This window comes from Platalea leucorodia (assembly GCF_965183815.1).
Source record: "Platalea leucorodia genome assembly, chromosome: 6".
NCBI lineage: Eukaryota > Metazoa > Chordata > Aves > Pelecaniformes > Threskiornithidae > Platalea > Platalea leucorodia.
In genome coordinates, this window is record NC_138828.1 from 59,600,306 (window position 1) to 59,622,944 (window position 22,639).

The 22,639-nt window shown below is 34.2% G+C and overlaps 1 protein-coding gene across 6 annotated transcripts in view; it reads left to right on the top strand.

Moving 5' to 3' along the window:
* Nucleotides 1-22,639, top strand: part of ATP8A1 (ATPase phospholipid transporting 8A1) — a 122,674-nt gene that overhangs the window by 26,419 nt on the left and 73,616 nt on the right. For 4 of the 6 annotated variants that reach the window (XR_014228618.1, XM_082316025.1, XM_082316028.1 and 1 more), the window contains 8 exons: nt 4,037-4,106; nt 4,737-4,864; nt 8,957-9,068; nt 9,961-10,126; nt 12,439-12,566; nt 14,221-14,298; nt 16,803-16,891; nt 21,556-21,628. Coding sequence is in view for 5 of the 6 variants with exons in the window: in XM_082316025.1 (XP_082172151.1) it covers nt 4,037-4,106; nt 4,737-4,864; nt 8,957-9,068; nt 9,961-10,126; nt 12,439-12,566; nt 14,221-14,298; nt 16,803-16,891; nt 21,556-21,628 (844 nt within the window). In the remaining variant the exon portion in view is untranslated. Of the gene's footprint in view, nt 1-2,071; nt 2,146-4,036; nt 4,107-4,736; nt 4,865-8,956; nt 9,069-9,960; nt 10,127-12,438; nt 12,567-14,220; nt 14,299-16,802; nt 16,892-21,555; nt 21,629-22,639 lie in introns of all 6 variants that reach the window. The other 2 variants (XM_082316026.1, XM_082316027.1) reach the window with 2 other exon arrangements.

Consider the following 22,639-nt stretch of genomic DNA (forward strand, 5'->3'; position numbering starts at 1 on the left):
AAGGCTTAATTTATAGCATGTAATGCTGTGACTCTTTTTACATGGACAATCAGAGGTTGTTTATCATCATTTCCTTGGACAGTTTTATTTAAGAAATCCACATCTTATGTGGAAGATGCACATTTTTCAACATCTATTTGATCAGGTCAATAGACAACATATTCTAAGAATTTTTTTAAATGAAGATTGTTTAAATATGATCAATTGTATTTGATTTATTACTGTATGTTTACAATGCAATTTCTGTATTTTTTCTGGCACAAACAGAAGCATTATTGTAATGTATGTCATTTTGGATTAGGTATAAACCCTCTATGATCCCACTGAAGTTCATGAATCCACTCATACGTACAATTAATAAGGTTAGGATCTTATGCATTTCTGTGACAGACTGTGGTGTGGACTAGTACACTGTTTATTCCATCTTCCATTATATCTCAAAATCAAGTGTAGCTGTTTCTGAAACACTTCCACTAAATTATTATCAAGTGTAAAGTAGTTGCCAGATAATACTGTAAATTTTCCCCACAGTCTGTCTTCAGTACTAATGTTTGTCATAACTTCGGATGTTTTTGTATTGAGTGTCCTCTATAAACCTTTTACTTCAGTACTTCAAGAAGCATTTATAAATTTTATTGGGGCTGCTCCACCACGATCTTCATAGGCGATACACCATGCAGCAAAAACAGTTGTTCTATTGGCCTGATAATAGCTTCTGTCATGCTAACCCTAGTGTTTTGCAAGTGAAACAGATTACATCCTTTTAGAGCAGCTTCTTTATAATCTTCCTGAGTAAGCTCCTGAATTTGAGTCTGTCTTCACTGTTTTGCCCTTTTGGATTTGGAGGACACTAGCGTCGCAGTGTTCTCCAGTTGTAGTGTACACACAGAAAAATACCAACTGCCTGCAAAGCCTTCTTTCCGAGCCTTGGCCCCCTGAAGGACTCCTACATCATGTGTTGATAAATTGAAATAATGGTCAGCTGCTACTGGACTTCTCAGGACTGTTACTCTTCGTTTATCCTCACTTTACTGCCCTTGTCAGAACACACTGTCCCAGCTACGACCATTGCTCAACCTTGAATTTTTCTGTCAGGCTTTCTTCTAGGATCCACTTTGCAAAGGGGACTCCTTGAATCGAGATTGATTTTCTGGGCCCAGTTCAGGCATTTCTTCCAGCTAAAACTTCCTTCTTAGTTATATTACTATGGTCCTGTTGCAGCCCTCCTTCCAGGAGAGAACCCTGTGCTACTACATTACCTCTAATTCTGCCTGCATACTGGCATGTGCTTTCCTTCTCCACCTCTCATCTCCATGTGGCCATGCATTCTTCAGGAAGACAGTCTCATCAGTTTTGCTTTCCAGATGTTTATTGATGCCCAGTTACATTTTAGTAGGTTTCAATAGTAATGTGAGCCTGTGGGCCTGGTTTTAATTCAAACTAATAATATTTGGGTTTTTTTACCAGCAATAGCAGTTTGTGGAGAATAAGAGGATCTTAATTATTTTAGGAAACTATAATCTCTTACAGTGAAAGGACAGAAACCTCTGAGATTTAATTCCATTTCGTTATTGCTAGTTCAGTGTAAATTGAAATTTACAAAGCTGAAACAAAACACCGTCATTTTCAGCATGTCTACATAGAAAGGTTCTTGTCACCTGACTTTCCAGAAAAGTTGGTGGGAAATCTTTTGTTGTGACTTTTATTTTTTTAATTAATGTATGGAGTGGCTAGAAACTTTGTCAATTGAGAAATAAGAATAACAGCTTTTTATTTTTACTGTACAATATCAATGTGTTCTGCAGCTTAAAATTGGTGCCTTACAGTAAAACAATCCACTCGAGTAAGAATATTCTACCTCTTCACCTTCTGACCTGATTAAAATAGATTTTGAAAAAATTGTCATCAGACATTTTAATTAACATGTATTGTTTGTATAATAATTTCAAACTCTGTCTTTTTGTCTTTGTCTGTTTTGGGTTGTTTTTTTGTTTTGTGTTTTGTTTTGGTTTTTTTGTTTTCCCTGTCACTTATTTTTCTGTTCTAATCATTTTCAAACTGGGATGTGTAGGTGGCAGTAGGGGAAGTAGTGAAAGTGACCAATGGGGAACATCTCCCAGCTGATCTCATCAGTCTGTCATCAAGGTTAGAATAAACTAGTTGCACAGGATACGTGTACGTGGGTCCTCATATACCAAATACGAAGAACACTACCATGTTGATAATCTTTGCTTTGCTGTTCACTTTTCTTCGGCAAAACACACACATTTATAAAATTACAAAGGGTTCGGTTGATGAAAGTACAGATCATTAAAATGTACATACACAATAACACTCCAAGAAATTAAAAATTGTCCCAGTCCTCTTTGTTTTTACACTGTCCCCATGAAATTTTATCAGACAAGTTGTCATTGAATAAACACACAGTAAAACATCAGGGTAAATATATGTTTAATTCTTTAGAGCAAATTAAGAACAATATACATGTTTATACCAACCCACTATTTTCAGCAAAGAACATAGTTTAATGTTGGTAGGACTGGTAGAGGACCCTCTGCACAAACTTGGATGTTGCACAATCTCTGCTGCATGCAATGGCAAAAGCAGCGCTGTTCCTGTGTATTGTGACAAAATGCATGTTTCTTAGACATGTCAGCTTTATGCTATTGTGTGCACTGTTACCACACTTCAGTTTTCCCTAACAAATCAATGGGCCTGCCTTGATCTAACTGTAATTTATTTACTTTGGAAGTCACTGCTATCTGCTACAGTAATTACAATTAAGCATGTGTCTCACTTGAAATGTCTTTGCTGCCTTAGTCTGTTTTAAAAGTGCTTCACAAAAATATTGTTTGGTTTTTACTATTAGCTAATAAAAATGCTAGAATTGTAATAACGTTTTATGCGGGTGATTCCATCCAAACGATCTAAACAGAAGTTATTTACATTTTTAGAAAAGTTTGCCAAGAAGAAAATGCTAGCCTGAAAGGAATTTATAATTATTTATTACATTTTAATGCTTTTGCTTTACAAAAATGTTAGAATAACCTACAGAGCTTTATCCTGCAAGCATTTTGAAACTAAATCGCTATCAGTAGCCACTGTTGCATTAAGAAAGGAAATTTTAAAAAACACTTGATGCTTGAATTTCATGTTAGAAAGAAGGAAAATATTAGAAGTTTTAACGTGTTGTAGAGAGTAAACATTTATTCTTTTAAGTTGTAAGGGATTTTTGTGACTCCTCTGGTCCTTCTCAGGATCAAAACTTCTTTCTGTTGTAGATACAAGTAGTAAGTGTTCTGTCTTCTTGTCCAGAAAATGGGAGCTGAGTGTAGTAATTCAGAAATCCTGACCCGTTAGATCTGTTCTTGTTTACTGTCTACTTGCAGAAAAATAATTTTGTCCTTCTGTACCTCTGTTTTCTTAGTTAACACTTCTGTAATGGTGGTAATATGTTTTAAAACCAAAAAGTATTTTACAAAATACTGCTGTTTGTTACACATCAAAAAACTGTGTTGAAAAAATTAAATAATAACCCTTTTATCAGTATATGTCAAATAGATGAACTATTCAAGTAGTAATGTTCTGCATAAGCTTAAAACTTTTAATTTATAAAAAAGCTTTTTTAAATTGCATAGAGGACAGATATATTTCAAAAACTGTACTATGTTATCCATAATTTAGACTTTTTTAGTAAGAGAACCCTTTACAAGAAAACTTTCATGTCTAAACTACTACAGTAGTAGGCACTACAAATGCACTATATTTGTGCCTTTATCTTAATCTCATGTAAAAACATAGAAAACTTACTATGTACAGCATTTTTAGCGGTGTTTCATCTAAGAAGATAGGTTTTGGCAAACTTTTCTGAAAATGTACTGTTGGTTTTACAGATTTAGCTGTAAATTATTCTAGTTCTGAAGATTTGATAAGAAAAAAAAAACTTGATTGTATAAATAGCTATGAAAATGTTACAGAAAGTTCATGGATTTTGACACAATAACTTAAAATTAAGGATTTTTTTTTTTCTTAATAGTGAACCACAAGCTATGTGCTACATTGAAACATCCAACTTAGATGGCGAGACAAACTTAAAAATTCGACAGGTAGGAATTTCATTTTTGAGAATATTGCTAATATTCTTTTAGTCTCTTACTGTTTATAAAAACGTATTTTCTGACATTAATGGCCATTTTGGAAGACTGAAATTTTAATGGTTTGAATAAAAAGCTGCAGGTTACTGACATCATAAAAGTTTTTGTTCAATTAATTAAGTGGAAGGAACGCATGGTTATTCCTAAGCCATGTCTCGCACTTTGTTTTAGGGTTTTTCTTTGGGAAAATAGGTGGAAAGATTGTAGTTTGGGTATTGGTTTTGTTTTTAGAGGATAGTTGAGGGAGAAGCCCTGCAGAAAGAAGCTGATAGTGCCAGTATTGTCCTTGAGGGACAGGTAGGGAATGCAGTTTTTGACTGAGTGTGCTGTCCCTATGCAGGAACATTCTTGCTGAGTTAGATCATTGGTTATGACCCTGTCTTCATCATGATGTTTTAAGATACCAAGGTGACTTTTTCCACTGTCTGTAGCATCCAGCAGTGTGACAGCAAAATGTAGCAGTCCCATTTTGTTCCCATAGGGATACTGGTTTTCTGGTTTTGCACTGTCAGATTTATAATACATAGATTTATATATTGGAAAGTGATTTTTAATGTTATGACAAACTGATTTTGTTTACAGGGTTTGCCACTAACATCAGACATAAAGGACATAGAAAGCTTGATGAGACTGTCGGGCAGAATTGAATGCGAGAGCCCAAACCGACATCTCTATGACTTTGTTGGAAACATCAGACTGGATGGGCATGGGTATGTAAATCTGAGGAAGATCATCTCAGTAGATTTGATCTAACAGTAGATAGCTATATGTTGTTAAACCACTCAAGTTAAAATATGAATAGTAAAATCTTTATTCTGTTAAGACTAGAGAGGTAAAAATCTTTTCTGATGTATGCTTTATTAGACTGTTCTTTAAAAAAACTTGAAGGGTAAAACCATACTTCTAATGTCTACAACTTGAGTTTTTTATACTACTTGACCTTCATAAAGCAATAACTATTAATAGTAGAAGGGAGTGCTAATCAAATTCCAATAGTTCTGGAATATGTACCTAGTAACTCACTTCTAAGCATCTCATTCCTTGCCTGTTAAGTTTCTATTATAGAAGCTGAATAGAAGTAGCTTCTTGCCTGTTTTTTTATTGTTGTTTTCTTTTGTTTGTCTAAGTCTGGAGTGGAACTGAGTCCATCACTATATACCTAAAATCCTTCTAATTTGGTAGCTGAAAGACATTTAATACATTAGCTTACTGACAGTATGTTTCTGTAAAAATAGACAGCGTCAGTGCAATTACAACGTACATGCTTGTAAAACTGCGTCAAAGATTCTTAAAATACTTAAGTGCTTACCAAATATTGATATTTGGAGTTTTCTATGGGTTCGAACCACATGTGATGTATTAGGAGTATAAAATTCATTATGATATCCAGAATTGTTGAGTCCTTCATTCCCAAAGATTTACAGGATTTCTTTTTTATTTGGTAGGCATTTACTTCTCCATTATACAATATTATTCATGTTTGTGGTTTTAGACTGATATATATAGTACTAACTAATTATTAAATACCTTTTTTTTTTTTTTATATTCCATTTTTTATTTACTGATTTCTTACAGATACATTCCGGGAGTTTTCAGTCGCAAGAGTGTGGATCTATTATAATTCCACTGTACTTGTCGTTAAGAAGAGAAAAACATTTACCTGTAATTCTTCTCTGAAGGTAATAGTTATAATAGATCCACACATTCATCCTTCCTCCCTGGCTAGAGGGAAAAACATACTTGTTTTTTTTTTTTTATCTAATTATTTAATCTTAAAATTTGGTTTGAAAAAGAAACATTGAATGTGCTGATGGCTATTATGCCTCAAGAATGTGTAGGAGCTCGCCATCTGCTGGTCAAGCAATTTGTCATTTAAGAAATTCAGTTTTGGAGTATTTTTAATATAGTTGCTGTGCAGTAGGATAGTTCCAAAAGTGTGGCTCTAATATAATATTTACCTTCAGTGAAAAAGAATTGCAGGTAAGTAACTCTTTTTGGATCCTGACCTTGTTTCCAACCTGAAAAATCAGGGATGAGTTCTCTTTCTGCCTATATTAGAGGTAGTGCAGATTCATCCAACTGGTATTTATTTATCCAGATCTTTAAGACCTTCTTACCAGATTATGTAGATCCAGAAGTTGTGATTTCCACTTTATCTGCTACCATCTTAATGTTTTTGCAAAAGCAACAGAAGATACTGAAAATGTTATCTCCCTCTTCTTTCTTCTTTCACTTTAGATAACTCATTGGAGTGCCATAACTGTTGTATCTCGTTGACCTTTTCAGTCTCTTATTTTTCCCTTCATGGGAGAGCAACTCAAAAAGATGAAGGTTCTCTTTTTTTCTTTTGGATACTCAGTATTCAAGGAGGTAGAACTCCACTACAGTTATTTTGCTTTTTGGCTAAATCTGTGGACTAAATGAGGCCAAAAAAGTTTTTGTAGTATTGTCAGCTTTTGAGCGAGTTAACTCTTACCTCCAAAGCGTGCAGCTTTTTGTTATGCTCATGAATATACAGAAGCATGTCACTTGGTTTTAGTCAACGAAGACAATTAGCTAGAGAAAGGAGAAGAGTTCTTTAGCCTGGATAAATTTGAAATTATGATTAAACAATGGCTCAGAGAAAAAGGGTGAGCAAATTAAAAACAAGGGCAAATATTGGTTATCCAGACCTAAAGTAAATGTTTTCCTGAAGACATTCTTAAGAAAATTATGGATAAGAGTGAAGTATGCGTGTTCAGAAAAACATTTTGGTATGTAAGCTTTCAAATGTGTCTTAGAAATTCCTAGCTCTTAATATACTCTTGACAGCCCTGGCAGGAAAGTATGCTAAGAGGGTATTTCCCCACTGAGAACATCCCTTACTGAATACAACCCAAATGTTGCTGAGGAGTCATTAGTTATGTAGCATACAAGAAGAATCAAATGAGTTGGAGAAGTTTTGAGAAGACTAAGGCCAGGAAATAGAGACTTGAGAGCTCTGTCAAGTCATCGTGCCATCCCCTCATTAGAGAGTGAGGTAAAATCACAGTGTTGAGGATCAGTAGCATGACACCTGGCAGATCTGAGCTTTCTATGCCCCTGGTTGTTTTGCTGTCTGTTTTCATCTCCTTGGTCTGTGCACCAGTTCTGCTGGAGATAGCTCCCACTGGCTGCAATCCCAATTCTCTTCTGATTGTCTTCCAATAACAGGCCCTTGAGGATAAATTCCTGTCCCAAGTTGGAGAAGGGTATCCATTTGAGAGGCAGTGTCCTGATGGAAGAATGAATCAATGGATCCTGCACTAGAAAGGACTTTACTGCATATTCTTCACAATTTTTAAGAAGGGAAAACAAAGAGGAAGATTAGGAAGAGTCTTAGAACTCACCTGACTCTTCAAGGAGTACAAGAATTAAGACTGGAAGGTTTTGACTTCTGCCTTCCTAGGCTCTTTTGTATTAGTAGAAGGGACAGAAAGTCTTTTGGCATTCCAGAGAAGGTCCATAGTTGAAAAGTTTCCAATTTATCTGTGGGGGACTTGCATATAACCAGAGAAAGGTATTTTTCTTTCATCTTCTGTGGCATTCATGCTAGTGTTAATAGACTAAAACTATCTAATTATTCTTGGAATGACGTGTAATACATTCCTTAACTGAAATAAATGTCTACGTATTGTGCTGATCGATGGTCCAAAAGTCTTTGATTCTGATCAAGGAATGCAAATAAATAGGGGTGCAGAAGCAATCTTTGATGGCAACAGGGGTCTTTCTTAATGATTCTTGTGTAATTCAAACACCAGCAGTTCCTTTCATACTTGAAAGGATATTTATTCTCTTAATTTTGCCATGATATGAACACTTCTCAAATACAAGAGCAGCACAGTTCAGATTTAGAATGCAAGTAAATCTCAGTATGTTTCATATTTCAGTTTTCTTTTCTGATTCCTGCTTTTGATTAAGTGCCTGCACTTGGAAATTATTTTCCATGGCAATATCGTTCAGCATTTCAGTTGCTGAAACCTACTTAGTTGGTGGGGAGAATGATTCCTTAAACAGTCAGTATGCTCTGTACTAGTTTCCTAGAAAGTAAATGGGTCAAGTTGTAATGGGGTGGTGTTTGTTAGTTGTTTGGGTTTTATGGAAAAGCACTCAAATATTTTTCCAGATTAAATTTTTTTTCTAGTTTCTGCAAGAACTGATTCCAAAAACCTGTCTGAATTTAAGACAGTTAAATGTTTCTAGCATCTTTTGAGGTTTTGTTGCTCATTTACTCAGTGCAGTTCTAGAAGAATAACAGAAGTAAATTTACCTGGTTTTGCAATTTAAAGAAGGTGCGGGAAATACTGTTGTGAATTTTAAATAATTTATCACGTTCATAAAGGATATTTATTTCACTGGAAGAGGGGATTAAGTTGAGAGTTCAGAAAATTATTTCATTTGAAAATTGATTTGGAAAATCAATTTTATAAGAGTAGTTGAGTTTCCACATACGCTTAAGAAAAAGCTTCGTAACCATAAATCACAGGAAAATTAGCCTTTGTTAGTTTCAGTATGCTTGCTTAGTAATGCCAAATCTTTAGTGTCCATAGTCAAAATTAAATGGTAAGTAATATTTTTGCAAGCCTAAATTTTTGGACTTGCTTTTAACTGTCAAGTTTTTTTCTCTGTGAACACTCCCAAAAAGTTAACTATGAAAATTAGGTTCCTAGCATATTTACAGTAATCATCTAAATTTTGAAAAATTAGTTTTAACAACTGCTGGTTATGTTTAGTCGTTGGCATTGCTTGTTTTAACGCTAAAATATAAAACTCCTTCCTTCTAGTACTGTTCCATTGGGATCTGACCAGATTCTTCTACGAGGAGCTCAGCTGAGAAATACTCAGTGGGTTCATGGGATAGTTGTCTACACGGGACATGACACAAAACTTATGCAGGTTTGTCACTTGGATTTTGTCTAAATTATCTGTTTTGTTACTGTATTATGCTGTTACACAGCACAGAAAATCCTTTCAAAAAACATGGCTAGATTCAATATAGTGATTAAAATGTCATTAATAGAGCATTTTTCTTATGAAGAAAACCAAAAAAAATAAAGCAATTTCTTGTTATTATTAGTCACTTAGCCACGGAGTAGTTTTTCCACTAGTAACCATATCCATGGATTCTATTTTTTAACTTGTGTTTTGAAACTATTTTATTAGCAAGTTGGATCATTATAGTTTGCCTGTTCATCTTTTTTATTTTTGACTGCTCCTAAAACTGTCCTCTTGTGGAGCTTTCTTGCAAGTACAAAGGTAAGCATTCTTGTCAGAAAACAAAGTGAAACTTTATTTGCAAAATGAGGAGGGAAGAGAACCGTTCTCAGACTATGAAATTACTTTTCCTACTGCTGTTTGAAATAAGAAAATTGAGATGCATTTGTTGAGAAAAAAGAATGCTTTCAGATTGGTCATGCATGTCTCTTATTTATTGCTTTTCTGATTTGTAAAACAGTTATTTGAAAAAGTTTGATTGTATTAGCAATTGTCTTCCACAGCACTGATGAGGTGTATGCACATTCATTTTTAATGTTTACTGTTAGCTGTTGCTGTTATGAGTGTTCTGTGTGATTGTTTAAACTGCTTGTGACTCACATCTAAAGCTCTAATTCATGGATTTATAAGCTGCTGCTTTTTTTTTCTTTTGAGTGAAACAGTTATGCCATTTATGATGATGAAATATTTGGGAGAATATTTGGAAAAGGATGCGGTAACATGTAATTTGAAAAGCGAGAACTGTGTGTACCTTTTCTAATATTTAATAGCCACTCTTGGTTTTGTCTTGCAGAATTCAACAAGTCCACCTCTTAAAATGTCTAATGTGGAACGGATTACGAATATTCAGATTTTGATTCTGTTCTGCATCCTTATTGCCATGTCTTTGATCTGCTCTATTGGTTCAGCTATATGGAATCGAAGGCATACTGGAAGAGATTGGTATCTTGATCTAAACTGTAAGATGTAAAATAATATATTAATATTTTAGTGTTCATATTTGGAAAGGAGGATGATTACCGTCCTTTACACAGTGTGTTTTTTGTCAGCCTTTCTTTACTGATTGTTGACTAAAGTCATTAGTCTAGGTATATCATGGCAAGTATAAAATTTACCCTACTGTGCCATCTGAGCTCTTGCTAAATTCAGGGAGGGGAGCTTTGTTGTTTGCCTCTGCATCTTTCAGCCTCTGCATCTCTGCAGCTCAGCAGGGTCTGTATCAGCATTCCACTGACATAAACAGTCAGCTTCCTAGACATCAGACTAAAGCCATTTTCAGCTATTACCGATGGATTATATTTAAAGCTGCAGTGACTCTTCTGAATTTTTAAACTCCCTCATCCCAGGACATGATGCTGTGGCTTTATAATTTTTACTAGACAGGGATCTAACTAATTATTGGTTGCCAACATCAGATCTTAGCAAACTGCTCCTAAAGAAGATAAAACAGGCACAAAAGATCTCACCTAACATATTATACTGGGCAGCTGTACTCAGAGTGGATGCAAGGCACTGTGATGTTAGGTGGGCCTTCACAGCAGCGTGCAACGTATTGAAATAATTTGACCCTCAGTGAGGGAACTAGATTTAAAGGAAGTTTTCGTAAATATACTTTGTGGTCAATTATTCATTTTTTCAGGATTTCTTATGGTGGGCCTACAGTCTTCTTTACTTAGGCAGTACAACCAAAACTAGGCTTTCTGCTCCTGAAACAACAGTCTTGAATACAAAGCTGCTGAATGTAGTCATCAAAATAGGAATAATGGAGTGGTTTGGTCAGTTTTAAAAAAAAAAAAAAAAAAAAAAAAAATCTTAGAATTCTGATTTGAAGGCACTGTCCTAAAGTTTCTCTTGAACAAATCAGTTGTCTGCATTTATGATGAACTTCAGTTTATTGAGAACCTTGCTTCTCTTCTTTTTGATGCTGAGGAAGAAACTTTTTGTTTTAAAAAAGGAAGAAATTTAATTTTCATATTCCCATCATGAAGTGGAAAAAAGTTGATATTTTTGTGTGTTCTTCAAGTGATTATCCTTGTCAGTTTATTTTCTGGTATGTGCCCCATGATTAAATGAAATTGTGTGTGTGTTTTGTAACATATGCCCTCTAAGGCTGCATTCAGCTCATACTTGTTCTTGTACCAGGTACTTTTAATATGTAAGAAGCAATTTATTCCACTTTCCTTTTAGTTATTTAATTTTTATGTGGTAGTGAAACAGGTTCCCAGCAGTGCCCCATCTTTCTGAATGCTGTTAGTATTTAGTTAGAACAATCTGTTGCCTGTGGATGATAAAAAAAGTGGTAATGTTAACAATAAATATCTGAATATTATTTTATTTACAGGTAGCAATAGGTAGCAAACTTCATTTAATCTCGGTAGTCAGTATTCAGAATATCAATGTCATGGTGAATGTTAGCTCTCTGGTCTTCTAGACTTGTACTTCATTTGATGCTGGAATTGGTATTAATGAAAGTATCCAAAACCTGCTCTCTTGGATCTTACAGTAACAACCAGATCCACATTCCATAGGCAGTGGAAACCTGTCTGAGGCTGTTTTTCTTTGAGAGATCTTTGAATACAGACAGGCAGGCTACGTCTTTTACCCTTTTGCTGTACTGGAGAGCAGACTGCTATTTCCTATTCTCATCCTCTCTGAGGTGCTACTACTAGAGTTATCTAAAATTTTGAAAGGAAAAAGTAGGATAAAACTGCTTGTTATATATGGTAATATCCACATTTCCAGTTCTCTTAGAACTTTCATTAAACTCTCTAATTTCATCTCCTCTTTTCATGTGGTGTGAATTTACTTTTTTCATAGTATTTTACTGGATTGGGGGGGGGGGGGGGGGGGGGAATAGGAAGCTGTGAGGGCGGATAGACAAAAAATTCATTCTACTACACATTTGCCCTTTTAAAAACATAAAACTCTAAAATTTAGAGTTTAGAATTTGGTTGCTATATATAGGTATTCCCAGATTATGATCTTAAAATGTATTAAAAGAGGGAATTGCTGGTAAGTTTGCTTTTCAGAAATTGGAGAAGATGGCAAAGATCTCTAAATTTGAACTCCACTTTATAATAGAGATCCTTAACTTTTATGAAGGGCATATTTATAGGCAAGTGATATTGTAATTAATTCTTAAGTTTCTTCTGAGACATAGAACATTTTTAAAATCAGCATTTAATGTAATACTCTGAATCAGCAGCTAATGCAATACTTTTAAGTGTGGTCTTAAATGTTTTGTTTGTTTGTTTGCTTTGGTTTTTGGCAGATGGTGGAGCAAGCAACTTTGGATTGAATTTCTTGACTTTTATCATTCTCTTCAATAATCTTATTCCAATCAGTTTGTTGGTTACGCTTGAAGTTGTTAAATTTATCCAGGCATATTTCATAAATTGGGTAAATATTATTTTTACAATATGCATTTACTTCTAAAATCACATGGTTTACAAGTAAGTGAAATGATTGATTGCTTGTCTATGTATACATTTTTTCCAGACTTTTTATTAATGTAAATGCCTATGTATGCTGTTTATTTATTATTACTGGAATCTGAGAAAGTAATAATAAATGGTTTTATTTAGTACTTTTATACCTACCCCAAATTGTTTTTTGGAACATGTTTTTATTTGCTTTGTACTTTCTCATTATTAATGTATTGGTTTCAGCTAGAATGATCAGAAGAAAGAATTTTGTACTCCAGTGGAGTTTTGTCCAGTTTCATTTCTTCTTTCTAAGCGTAGCCCATGTTTTGTTTTTTTTCAGTATTTTGCTGATTTTTCCCACCACCACCATAGTTTAATGGGGTGTTTTGTACAAAGCCAGTGTCTGTTAGTATTAGCTCTTACAAAATATATAAAGATCATTTTGGCATCCTCTAATTTTTTTTCTTAATGAATTAATGGGGGAAAAGAAGGGTTTACTCTGTTTGGGGTAGGGGTGAGGTATTCCCTTTAAAGCCATGCAAGTGCTTTTAATAGCATGCCTTCAGTTTTTCCATTTTTTCCAAATGTAAATTAATCATACCATTCTGAACTCTTTAATCTGATTCCTTGATCAAATGTCAGAAATAGATCTGTGTGTGTGAAATATGATGTCATGCAGATACAGATAAAAGTGCTTGTGGAGTAGCAGGTGAAGTGTATCTTTATTTTAAAAGTCAAATCTTTTTGTGAGCAGTCAGCTGGCTCTGATTTCTTCATTTCTTTTGTGCTATAGAACAAATTGTTGACAAATAAGAGAATGCAATTAAATTCTTCCTTTATGTTCTGTATTCTAAAATAAATATTCAACAAAGGTGCACCCATTTTGAATGTGTAGATTGGCAACTGTTTATACAACAAATCCAAAAGACTGTTTTAACTTCTATTCCCCCCCACCCTATTTCACGTCATGAAGGATTAGTTGTCTTTAATTTATCTTGATCTGGGACTCTGGACATTTATCTAAAACATTATCTTTCTGTTTGTGCATGCCATATTGGTATGGAGAAGTTGGTCATCTGCAATCTGTTGCACTACATTGCCTTACTTCACAACGTTTTAATCTTTTACTGTATTTAAAAAGAAAAAAAACCCACCACTTATAATGTACCCTACATTTATTGTGTACTCTTAAATTTATCTTCATGTTTTTATCTCAAAGGATATTTATCCTGCTATTTAGAAATGACTGGTTGTGCATACAATATAAATTGCTAAGCCTGACTTCTATGTGTTACAATGTAGTATTTCTGCTTGTTGCTAAATCTATTTTAGATGCACGGATACAACAGTTTTTCAATAATACAGATCACTGGAAATAATTGGAGTAAAACCTCAAAGAATCATATAGATTTTTGTTTTAAAGAGGAAATCTATTTTCTTCTGGGGACTCTTAGAAGTGATCTGATTGTGTCTATGGCTTCCCATGTTGAAACAATCATAAGTAGATAACTTGTATCCATGTTCAGTCTGCTCTTCTACACTTACCTTTTGTATTTATGTACTAGATTTTTTTGTAATAAGTTATGGAAGACTTATTTTTAAATATATATACTTTTTTTTATCTGTAGGACATAGACATGCACTATGAACCTACAGACACTGCTGCAATGGCTCGTACTTCCAATCTCAATGAAGAACTTGGACAGGTAGAAAAAAATTACTGGTTCTAACTCTGTGTGTGAAATTATTCATGTGGTTTTACAATTTAAATTATTAAAATAATGTGAGGATTTATTTTAAAAAACTTACATTCTTGCTGTAGTCTTCTTTTGCTTATTTCTATTTTCTTCATTTTGTCAGATATTTTTAAAAATACTTTGCAATATGTGGAAAATAATTTTTTGAAACCAGTATTAAATGAACAAACACTGCTTTATGTATCAGTTTGTATGTGGTAATCACAGAAGGTTGAAGTGTATCATTAAAATTACAAAATCAGAAGAATTCTGAGCATTAAGGCTATCTGGCAAAAAAATTTAGTCTGTATATACACTATGATAGTGTGCATCTTTAGTATGTCATTTTTTTTCCACACACACTGCCTTGCTCAGAACAGACAGCGGGTATGCTGTAGGACTGAATCATGGTTGTATACATTCCCTCTTTTTTTGCCACTGAAGATTGGAAGTAGTGAATGGAACAGGGGCTCATGGCTGAATTAAGCCCTGGAAATTTAGGTTTAATTCTTCATTTTGCTTTAGAGTTCACTCTTAATACTATAAAATCAGTTAGGCTTTTCACAAGAGATCACTAATTGTATGTTCTTCATTTTATTGAAGTATGACTTTGTAGAAAGTATGCCTGGGGCACAGGGCGTGCTTCCAGAAGCACTACACATTGTATTTGCTGTTTCACCCAATTGTATTTGCAGTCTTGTTTTAAAAACATGCTAAACGTTGTTTTCTGTTACACTGACTGGTGGTGGTAAACTGATTCTGTGGAAAAAATATTATGTGCCCATTTAATTGAACTGTATTATGTGCACAAGTATACATATTCTTGCATTTCCTAACCTAGAAGTTTTCATAACTAATTCTTTCGTTTATTGCATAGGAATATAAAAGTGTCTTTAGCTTTCCAAGAACAATAAATAATAACATAATGTTAGCCATGTAGCAAACAAGTCTTAGGGACTAATACTTAAGAGGTCTGCCTTTTGGGAAAACAGTAGTTGCAGGTTAACATGTTCTAACATTGGTCTACATAGAGGAGGACAGGGCCTTTGCCTACTGGGTTTAAGAAGTATGTGCAGATAGCAGAAAACTTGATTATCTTCCTGGCCTTAAAGGGGAGTACAATCTCCTTTAGTGGGTAGGACACTCTGTTGAATCTTAGATTTACTTCTGTCTCATTTTACACTGTTTTTTCTCTCTGCAGTTAGCTTGCTATTCACATTCCCAGACACATTCCCTCTTTTTGACTTTGACAGTTCTTGTCTTCATTTCTTATGTTTCTCATCAAAGTCTCCTTCACCACCAAGATCTAGCCAGAGTTCTTGGGATCTCCACTTTCACTTCTTTGACAGATTCTTAATTTGAGCGGATTTTTGTAGGGAGACCAAAGGAGGCACTGCTAACAAAAAGAGCAAGCGTCTTCTCTGAAGTACGAGGGTTGCATATAATGAAAAGATTTCACCCAAGAGATCTTCACGCTTTAAGAAGGGCAAAATTTTGGTTTAGGAAAAAAAGGTTGAGTTTTCTTAGCTGCAATTCCTGCTTTCCCATTCTGCCCACACAAAAAACAATACAGTTTGAGACATAAACGTGGCATGGAATATTTCTTCTAACTGCTGATTTGGCTAAGTCATCATCCCTCAGAAATAGGATCTTTAAATAGGAGTTGCTGAGTAAATTTTACTAATACATAGCCTTATTGGTGCCATCTATAATGCAGTTAATTCCTAATTAAGAATACTGTGATTTTTTTTTTTTAATGAGAAAGAAATTTTAAGGAATTAAAATTGAAGTTTACCTTCGACTAATAGAGCCTTTGTTTCATCACAGATCACTTCATTTCTTCATATATTGACTTTTTTCTTAACATTAGTTTTGAACTAAATTTAAATATATGACAGATACGTGTATTTCAGCTTCAATTTTTAAAATACTTTAACTAGTAGTTTCCGGAGAGGAAGGTTTTATGATGTTAGGGAAATAGGAGACCTGGAGTAGGTGGAAAAAAAAAGTATTTCTTCTATTCCTGCAACTTCTCATTTCTGAACTGTTGTTTTCTTACTAATGTTTTGGCTTTAGGAAGATATTTCTATGTCAAAAAGAGGGGTTTAGAAATGCATATAAATACTTCTCTTTTACCGTATTGTTTTCTGTCAGAAATGGAATATTTTACTAGCAAAGCCACTGGTCTTCACTAGTTTCTTTGATTTGAGCAATATGTAGAGTGAGGAATAGTTAAGTATACCATCATGCACTTAAGCAGCCTTAAGCTTCCTGACATCTCAGTTGATTGCCATGTTTGAAAATGGGTATCAAGACTGCATCTGCCACATTTATGTAATGCATTTTTTTTTTCTATAAACTATTAAGATTGCAGAACTGGTAAAAATATTTAGTGTGTTGGTAGTCATGAATTGTACTAGATATGTAAATAACTGCTGAATGTTAATGTATAATGAATTTTATCATTCATTTAGGTCAAATATATATTTTCCGACAAAACGGGTACCCTGACATGCAATGTCATGCAATTTAAGAAGTGTACTGTAGCAGGAGTTGCTTATGGGTAGGCATTTTTATATACTTTTTTTATCTGTGTGCCTTTCTTTTCCTCTGCCTGTGCATATGTATCCATGCATTAATACTACAGTAAAAATAAACTTACGCCTGGCAATATATACAACTAGGAGTCAGTTTGTTTGTGACTATGAAATGTTACTTATAAGAGGTAACATCACTTCAGTCATGACATCTCTTTTTTCAAAGAGGAATAAAAATAAAGTTTAGATATCAAAGGCTTACTGCTGTATGCAGCTTCAGTATGCATGTTTTTTCTATCGCTTAGTCTGTTTAATGTTGTTACTAAAAACAAGTCTTCCTTCGTACTTGCAAAAACTTGTATTATTGTCCATGCTTCATATTTTATGTAAGCACATGCTCTTGCACTAAATAATATACAGGATGAAAAAGAATTTGAATTATGGTCCTGTAGCATGAACTACAGTACTGTAGCCACTATCCAAGTGGCTTTTATGAATACTGTAACAGTGGCATAACTCCAAATATCAATGTTGCTATTAAGAAATCTCTCCAAATAAATGCAAACAAAGCCTTTTACTATTTCCTTGTCAGCAGTTGCAGCCAACTCCTTCAACAGAGTTTGTAAAAGCCTCAACCTTCTAAGACTGTTTACTTGAAAAAAATTCATTAGAGCAATAAATAGAGCAGAAGCACCTACATTGTAAATGCCAGTGTGGCTTAGCAGTATGTGAGATGCCGGACCAGGCCAATCTCAGAGCATTTAGTAGCAGATAATTACACACCTCTAGAACTGGGCAGAGACAAGGCAGAGGTTATGAAATCAGCTGTTGGGCTTGTGCTAGAGGTGATGATTTGGCTTTTGTGGCTTTATCATTTGGATGCCTTTGAAAATCCTAATTTTCAGGAGTCTAATCTAGGCTTTTCTGTTTTGAAAAAACTTAGATCCTTAATGCATTAACCATACTGATGTTTTTTGGTTTTTTTTTTTAATTAACAGTTGTAATAAAATACAGTTCTAACCCTGATATTTCAAATATGTATATAAATGTGTGTGTATATATGTATTGGGCTCAATTTGAACCACATGAGCTGATTGTATGACTTCAGAGAAACTGCTCTGAGCTAACTATTTTCAAATTTTTTGTATAGCAGTTTTTTAAGATAAAAAAATAGATTAATGATAATGGTACTTAAAATCTGTGTTTGATATTCAGTTCATTATATATCTTCATCTGAAGGTGGTATAGCACAAATTCCAAAATATCTCCTTTATGAAACCTAGGTGTGAATGTATTTTTTAGAAAAAGAATTACCTGATTTTTCTTCCTATGCTTTCCAGCTCCCATCTACCCCATTTTGAACAGATGTAGACTGGTTTTCTGACTAGCATCACTGTTTAGAAAGCAGAGTTTCTCTTTACAGTGAATATCCATTACAGCATCTCTCATAGCTACTCAGAGAACAGAGTCACTCTGTCTTTCTGTATTGATGCAAATAAGAAGTTGGGAACACAGAAAAGGGTAAAAGTGACTGTTCCATCTCCCATGCCTCTTCTAAGTGTGTTATAAATTACGATATATTTAAACTTGTGTCATCACAGAGCAGAGTCCTTCATGTGCCATGGCTAGCTTTGTTCATCAGTGTTTTGTGAAGTCAGCCAGTTAATGAACTGCATTAGCATGGCTTCAGATAATTTAACAACTACCTTTTATTTAATGAGAAACTGTAACAATGTATATACACTGAAATATAAAGGAAGATTTGTAAATAGGGCAAATGGCTTTATATCTGCTGGTATAAGTTAGTAAGTAGACAAGCGTTCAATTGAAAAAAAAATTATCATTTATAGTTTATGAAGCCTCAAGAGAAGCCTCATACTTTTGTAATATTTTATTGTTATCTAGGCACTAGGAAAATACTCGGTGGAAATACCTTTAAAACTTTTTTTAGTAATTTAATTTCATAATGAAATTCTTTTTTTTATAAATGATCAAATTTTTTAGCCTTTGTGATTCTTTTTCCTCTCCCTGTTTCTGTTCTTCCCTTACTTCTCACGCAGCCATTGCCCTGAGCCTGAGGATTATAGTGTTCCTTCAGATGATTGGTAAGCTTTAAAAGTCATTTAGCATGTGGTGTTTGTTGAAGATTCAAGCTTAAAACCAGTGAGCAAGATTTCTAGAAACAGAGCTAAATGTGAGGTATTTTACTCAAAAGTTGTTTTTAGCTTCAAATTGATGCAGACCAACAGAGTCTTACACAAATTTATGAATTCAGAATTCTATGGCATTAGGTTGTGTACTCTGGAATAGAATTGCTAGTAGGGTCGCTGAGGTATAGTACAGTTATTCTGCTGACAATCCTGTACAATTCAGAATTGCTTATTGGAGGGAAAGTTTTGTCATTTATTAAGGTAGCTGGTATTATGGTAACTTTGATCACACTTTCCTGCTGTTACTTAGTAATAGGTTAATAATAACCTCTAATACATTTGAAAACAAAGTCCATATTTGAGAGTGAAAAACATGTAATGTGTTGTTAATAATATTTTACTTCCTACAGATAGTTTTAGATTATTGGTACTACCTAATTCTTAACTGAAACTGAGATTAAAGCACCCAAACACACTTGGGGCCAACATTAATCTCTTAACAGGGACCTCAGGAAGGACCAAGTCCTGGCTTCCTTTCTGCTGCCATCGGTGTGATGCCTCATACTTCTTCATCATTCTTTCTTAAACTAAATATTTGCAAAAGCATTCAAAATAAGCTCAGATAGATCAGACTTATCACTATTGTATTTGTTGAAAGTCACAGCAAGATATATTACACAAAACTGTAATATGTTGTTTCCTTATGTTTAAAAAGTTTGAAGGAAAAAAACTTGCTTTGCTAGATTAGAATTAATAATTCTTTCTTTAGATTAAAAAAGAAAAATTCCCCCCACATACACATAAAAAGTGGCACACATGCACACCCCAAAATCTTGCCTGACCTGAATATCCTCACTTGATGTAGTAGTAAGATGTTTCTTACAAAGATGTACAAGTGTGCTTAACTGTGCACAAGTGAGTGGTTTCATTAAAATAATGTAATGCTTACATGAAATTAAGCATGCTTCCTTATAAGATATTTATGAAATAAGACTGGTTTTGACTAATACACATCAAAATCTTTATAAGCACATCTGAAATGGATAAACTGATGCCTGAACAGTAGTTCAAAAAAAAAAAATACTTCCCTTTTATAACTGATAAACATCTTGTAAATACTTATGAAATAAGATACTTAAGAGAATTTTTTTGTTTGTAAATCTATTGTTATTAATAGAATCTGTTTATGACCGTAACATTTCTAGTCCTAAAATGACTAATGTGCTGAATTCCAAATCTTTTAAATCTTTATTTTTTGTATTAGAAAGAACTGTTTTCCAGTTTGACACAACATATACCTGCAAATATTTTTCCTTTTTTTAGCATTGAGAATCTGGAAAATATCTTGAAGTCTTTCCATCAGGAAGCTTTAAGCAAACAAGGCTTAAACCTTACACTCTAAACAAATTCAACATATCTGAAGTTGTTGACATTTGGCACTCCAAGATCCATCTGCTTTGCATTAAAAAAAAAAAGTCTTGGTGAATGAGGATGCTTTGAATTTCTCACTTTCATGATAGGGTTTTGGAAAAAGTGGTCCTTGAGTGGTTATATAGAGGAAGTACTGCCATTTTCTATTCCTTCATGATAGTGCAGGACTAGAACAGCTCACTTTTGGTTTTCATAAAGACTCTTGAGACTGCCGTTGATATATGTGGCTTATCCTTCAACTTAAATCACCAAATGTGTTCACTCTCTTCTTAGATTATGTGATCATCCAAAGTAAACAAAAAAATACTTTCCTCCAGCTGGGTTCGCTTTTCAGCACTGTTTTGTTTTACTAAGATTCGAACTCAACTACATTGTCTTAATACTGAACAGTCAGCTGCAGTAACAGGTCGTCCTAGAAGTATCTACTTTTTTTGAACTCCCAGCTTCAGCCAGAAGACTTGTGCAATTTGAGAGATGTTAGTGGATGACTTTATTTGTCCAGAACCACTTCCACCTTGCATCTCTTAGTCCCTTCCTACTTCACTATTGTTGCTGTGTCATCTTGATACATCAGTTTACTAGATTCCTTTTTGGTCATGAGTAATAGAAAACAAATCCTCTCCATGCAGTCTTCCCTGATGTCTGAACTCAGTTTTCCTGCCCCTTTCAGATACAGGACTTTCTTTTCTGCAAACATTTGCAAGCCTATTGCAAAGCTGCTAATTTCTCAAAGAAATGTGATCTCTTCAGGCGTATCTTCTTGTGAGTCCCTCCAATAATCTCGTTCTATGGAGATCAGAAGACAAGAAGCCACAGTCTTACATTGTAGATTTATTTTTATTTAATTGTGCGTTACCTGCAGCCAGCAGAAAAACTTCCCTGGATTTGAGTGTATTTATATGAGTCAAGGTTTATTAAAGTTAAATAAACTTTGGAGATGCAAAACAAGTACCTTTTCACTTCATTTTTTCATAATATGCGATTACAGCCTTTATTGTAACAGCTACAAACCGAAATTTGTGTTTGTCCTTAGCACAGTAGTGTGGGTGATTTGTAGGTGAATTGTTAAGAATATGCTAATGATGATCTCTTTTGTACTTAATTTCTAGGCAGGGCTCACAAAATGGAGAAGAAAAAACATTTAGTGACTCATCATTACTGGAGAATCTTCAAAGCAATCATGTAAGTTATATAGAAACAATTACCATTGTTTTGTGAAATCAAACCATTGCTTTCAGTAAGTCAAAAGATGATGTCCTTTGAAGGAAAATAAATTACATATTTACACAAAATCAGCATGCCCTCGTGAATACTTTTATAATTGTTTGTTGTTGATAATGTTAATTAGATCCACCTGGAAATAACATCTAGTGTTAACTTTTGAAGAGCCTATTTAAAGCAGAGGGGGCTCCTGTACTTACCCGCACAGGCCAGTTTCAGTGCTAGTAATGTAGATTTGGAAGAGGCATCATCCTGTTTCTGCTGCTCTCTAGAGAATCCTTGCTGCACAGGTGGTTTGAATCTTGGAAGTTTTCTGGTAGATCTATAGTATTAAGTGTTTGCATGTGTGTGTGTATGTATGTGTGTATGTATATAAAAGCTGTAAAAATGCACTTGTATAGATCTTAAAGTAAAAATTCAGGCACAAATTCAAAGAGAGGTTTCACCATTGTACATTAAATGTGTTCTGAAGTGCTTTGGAAAAGAATCTGTAATTCAGCCTTTTGAATACATCTTAGAGGACCTGGAGGCGCTCAGTGGAACAGGACAGGAACCTGGTCCCATTAGTGTTTATGCACTGTGGAATTAAGTTAGGTTTTCAGAGGTTATTGTATTTTATAGAATAATTGTAATGTTGTCTTGATTGTTGACATTCTTAGTCTGAAATACTATAAATATGCTACAAAAAAAACCTGAGTTGAGGTGGCAGGTGCTCTGAGCTTATTTAGGGGGAATGCTGGGGTTTCATTTGACCAACCATTCAGGAGTCAGTTCATTCATTTTGCAAATTTTAGCTGTATTAGTCAAAAACAATGAACTATTTTGCTTATATACACTCTTTTCCCCTCTCTTGGCTAAATAATTTTAAATTCTTTCAGCTTTGTAGACTCTGAAGTGCCTGAGACATTCATCTAAATGTCTTCCTTTAAAAGCTGTCTGCCTGACCTTGCAGCATTTTTGACGATTTTTGGG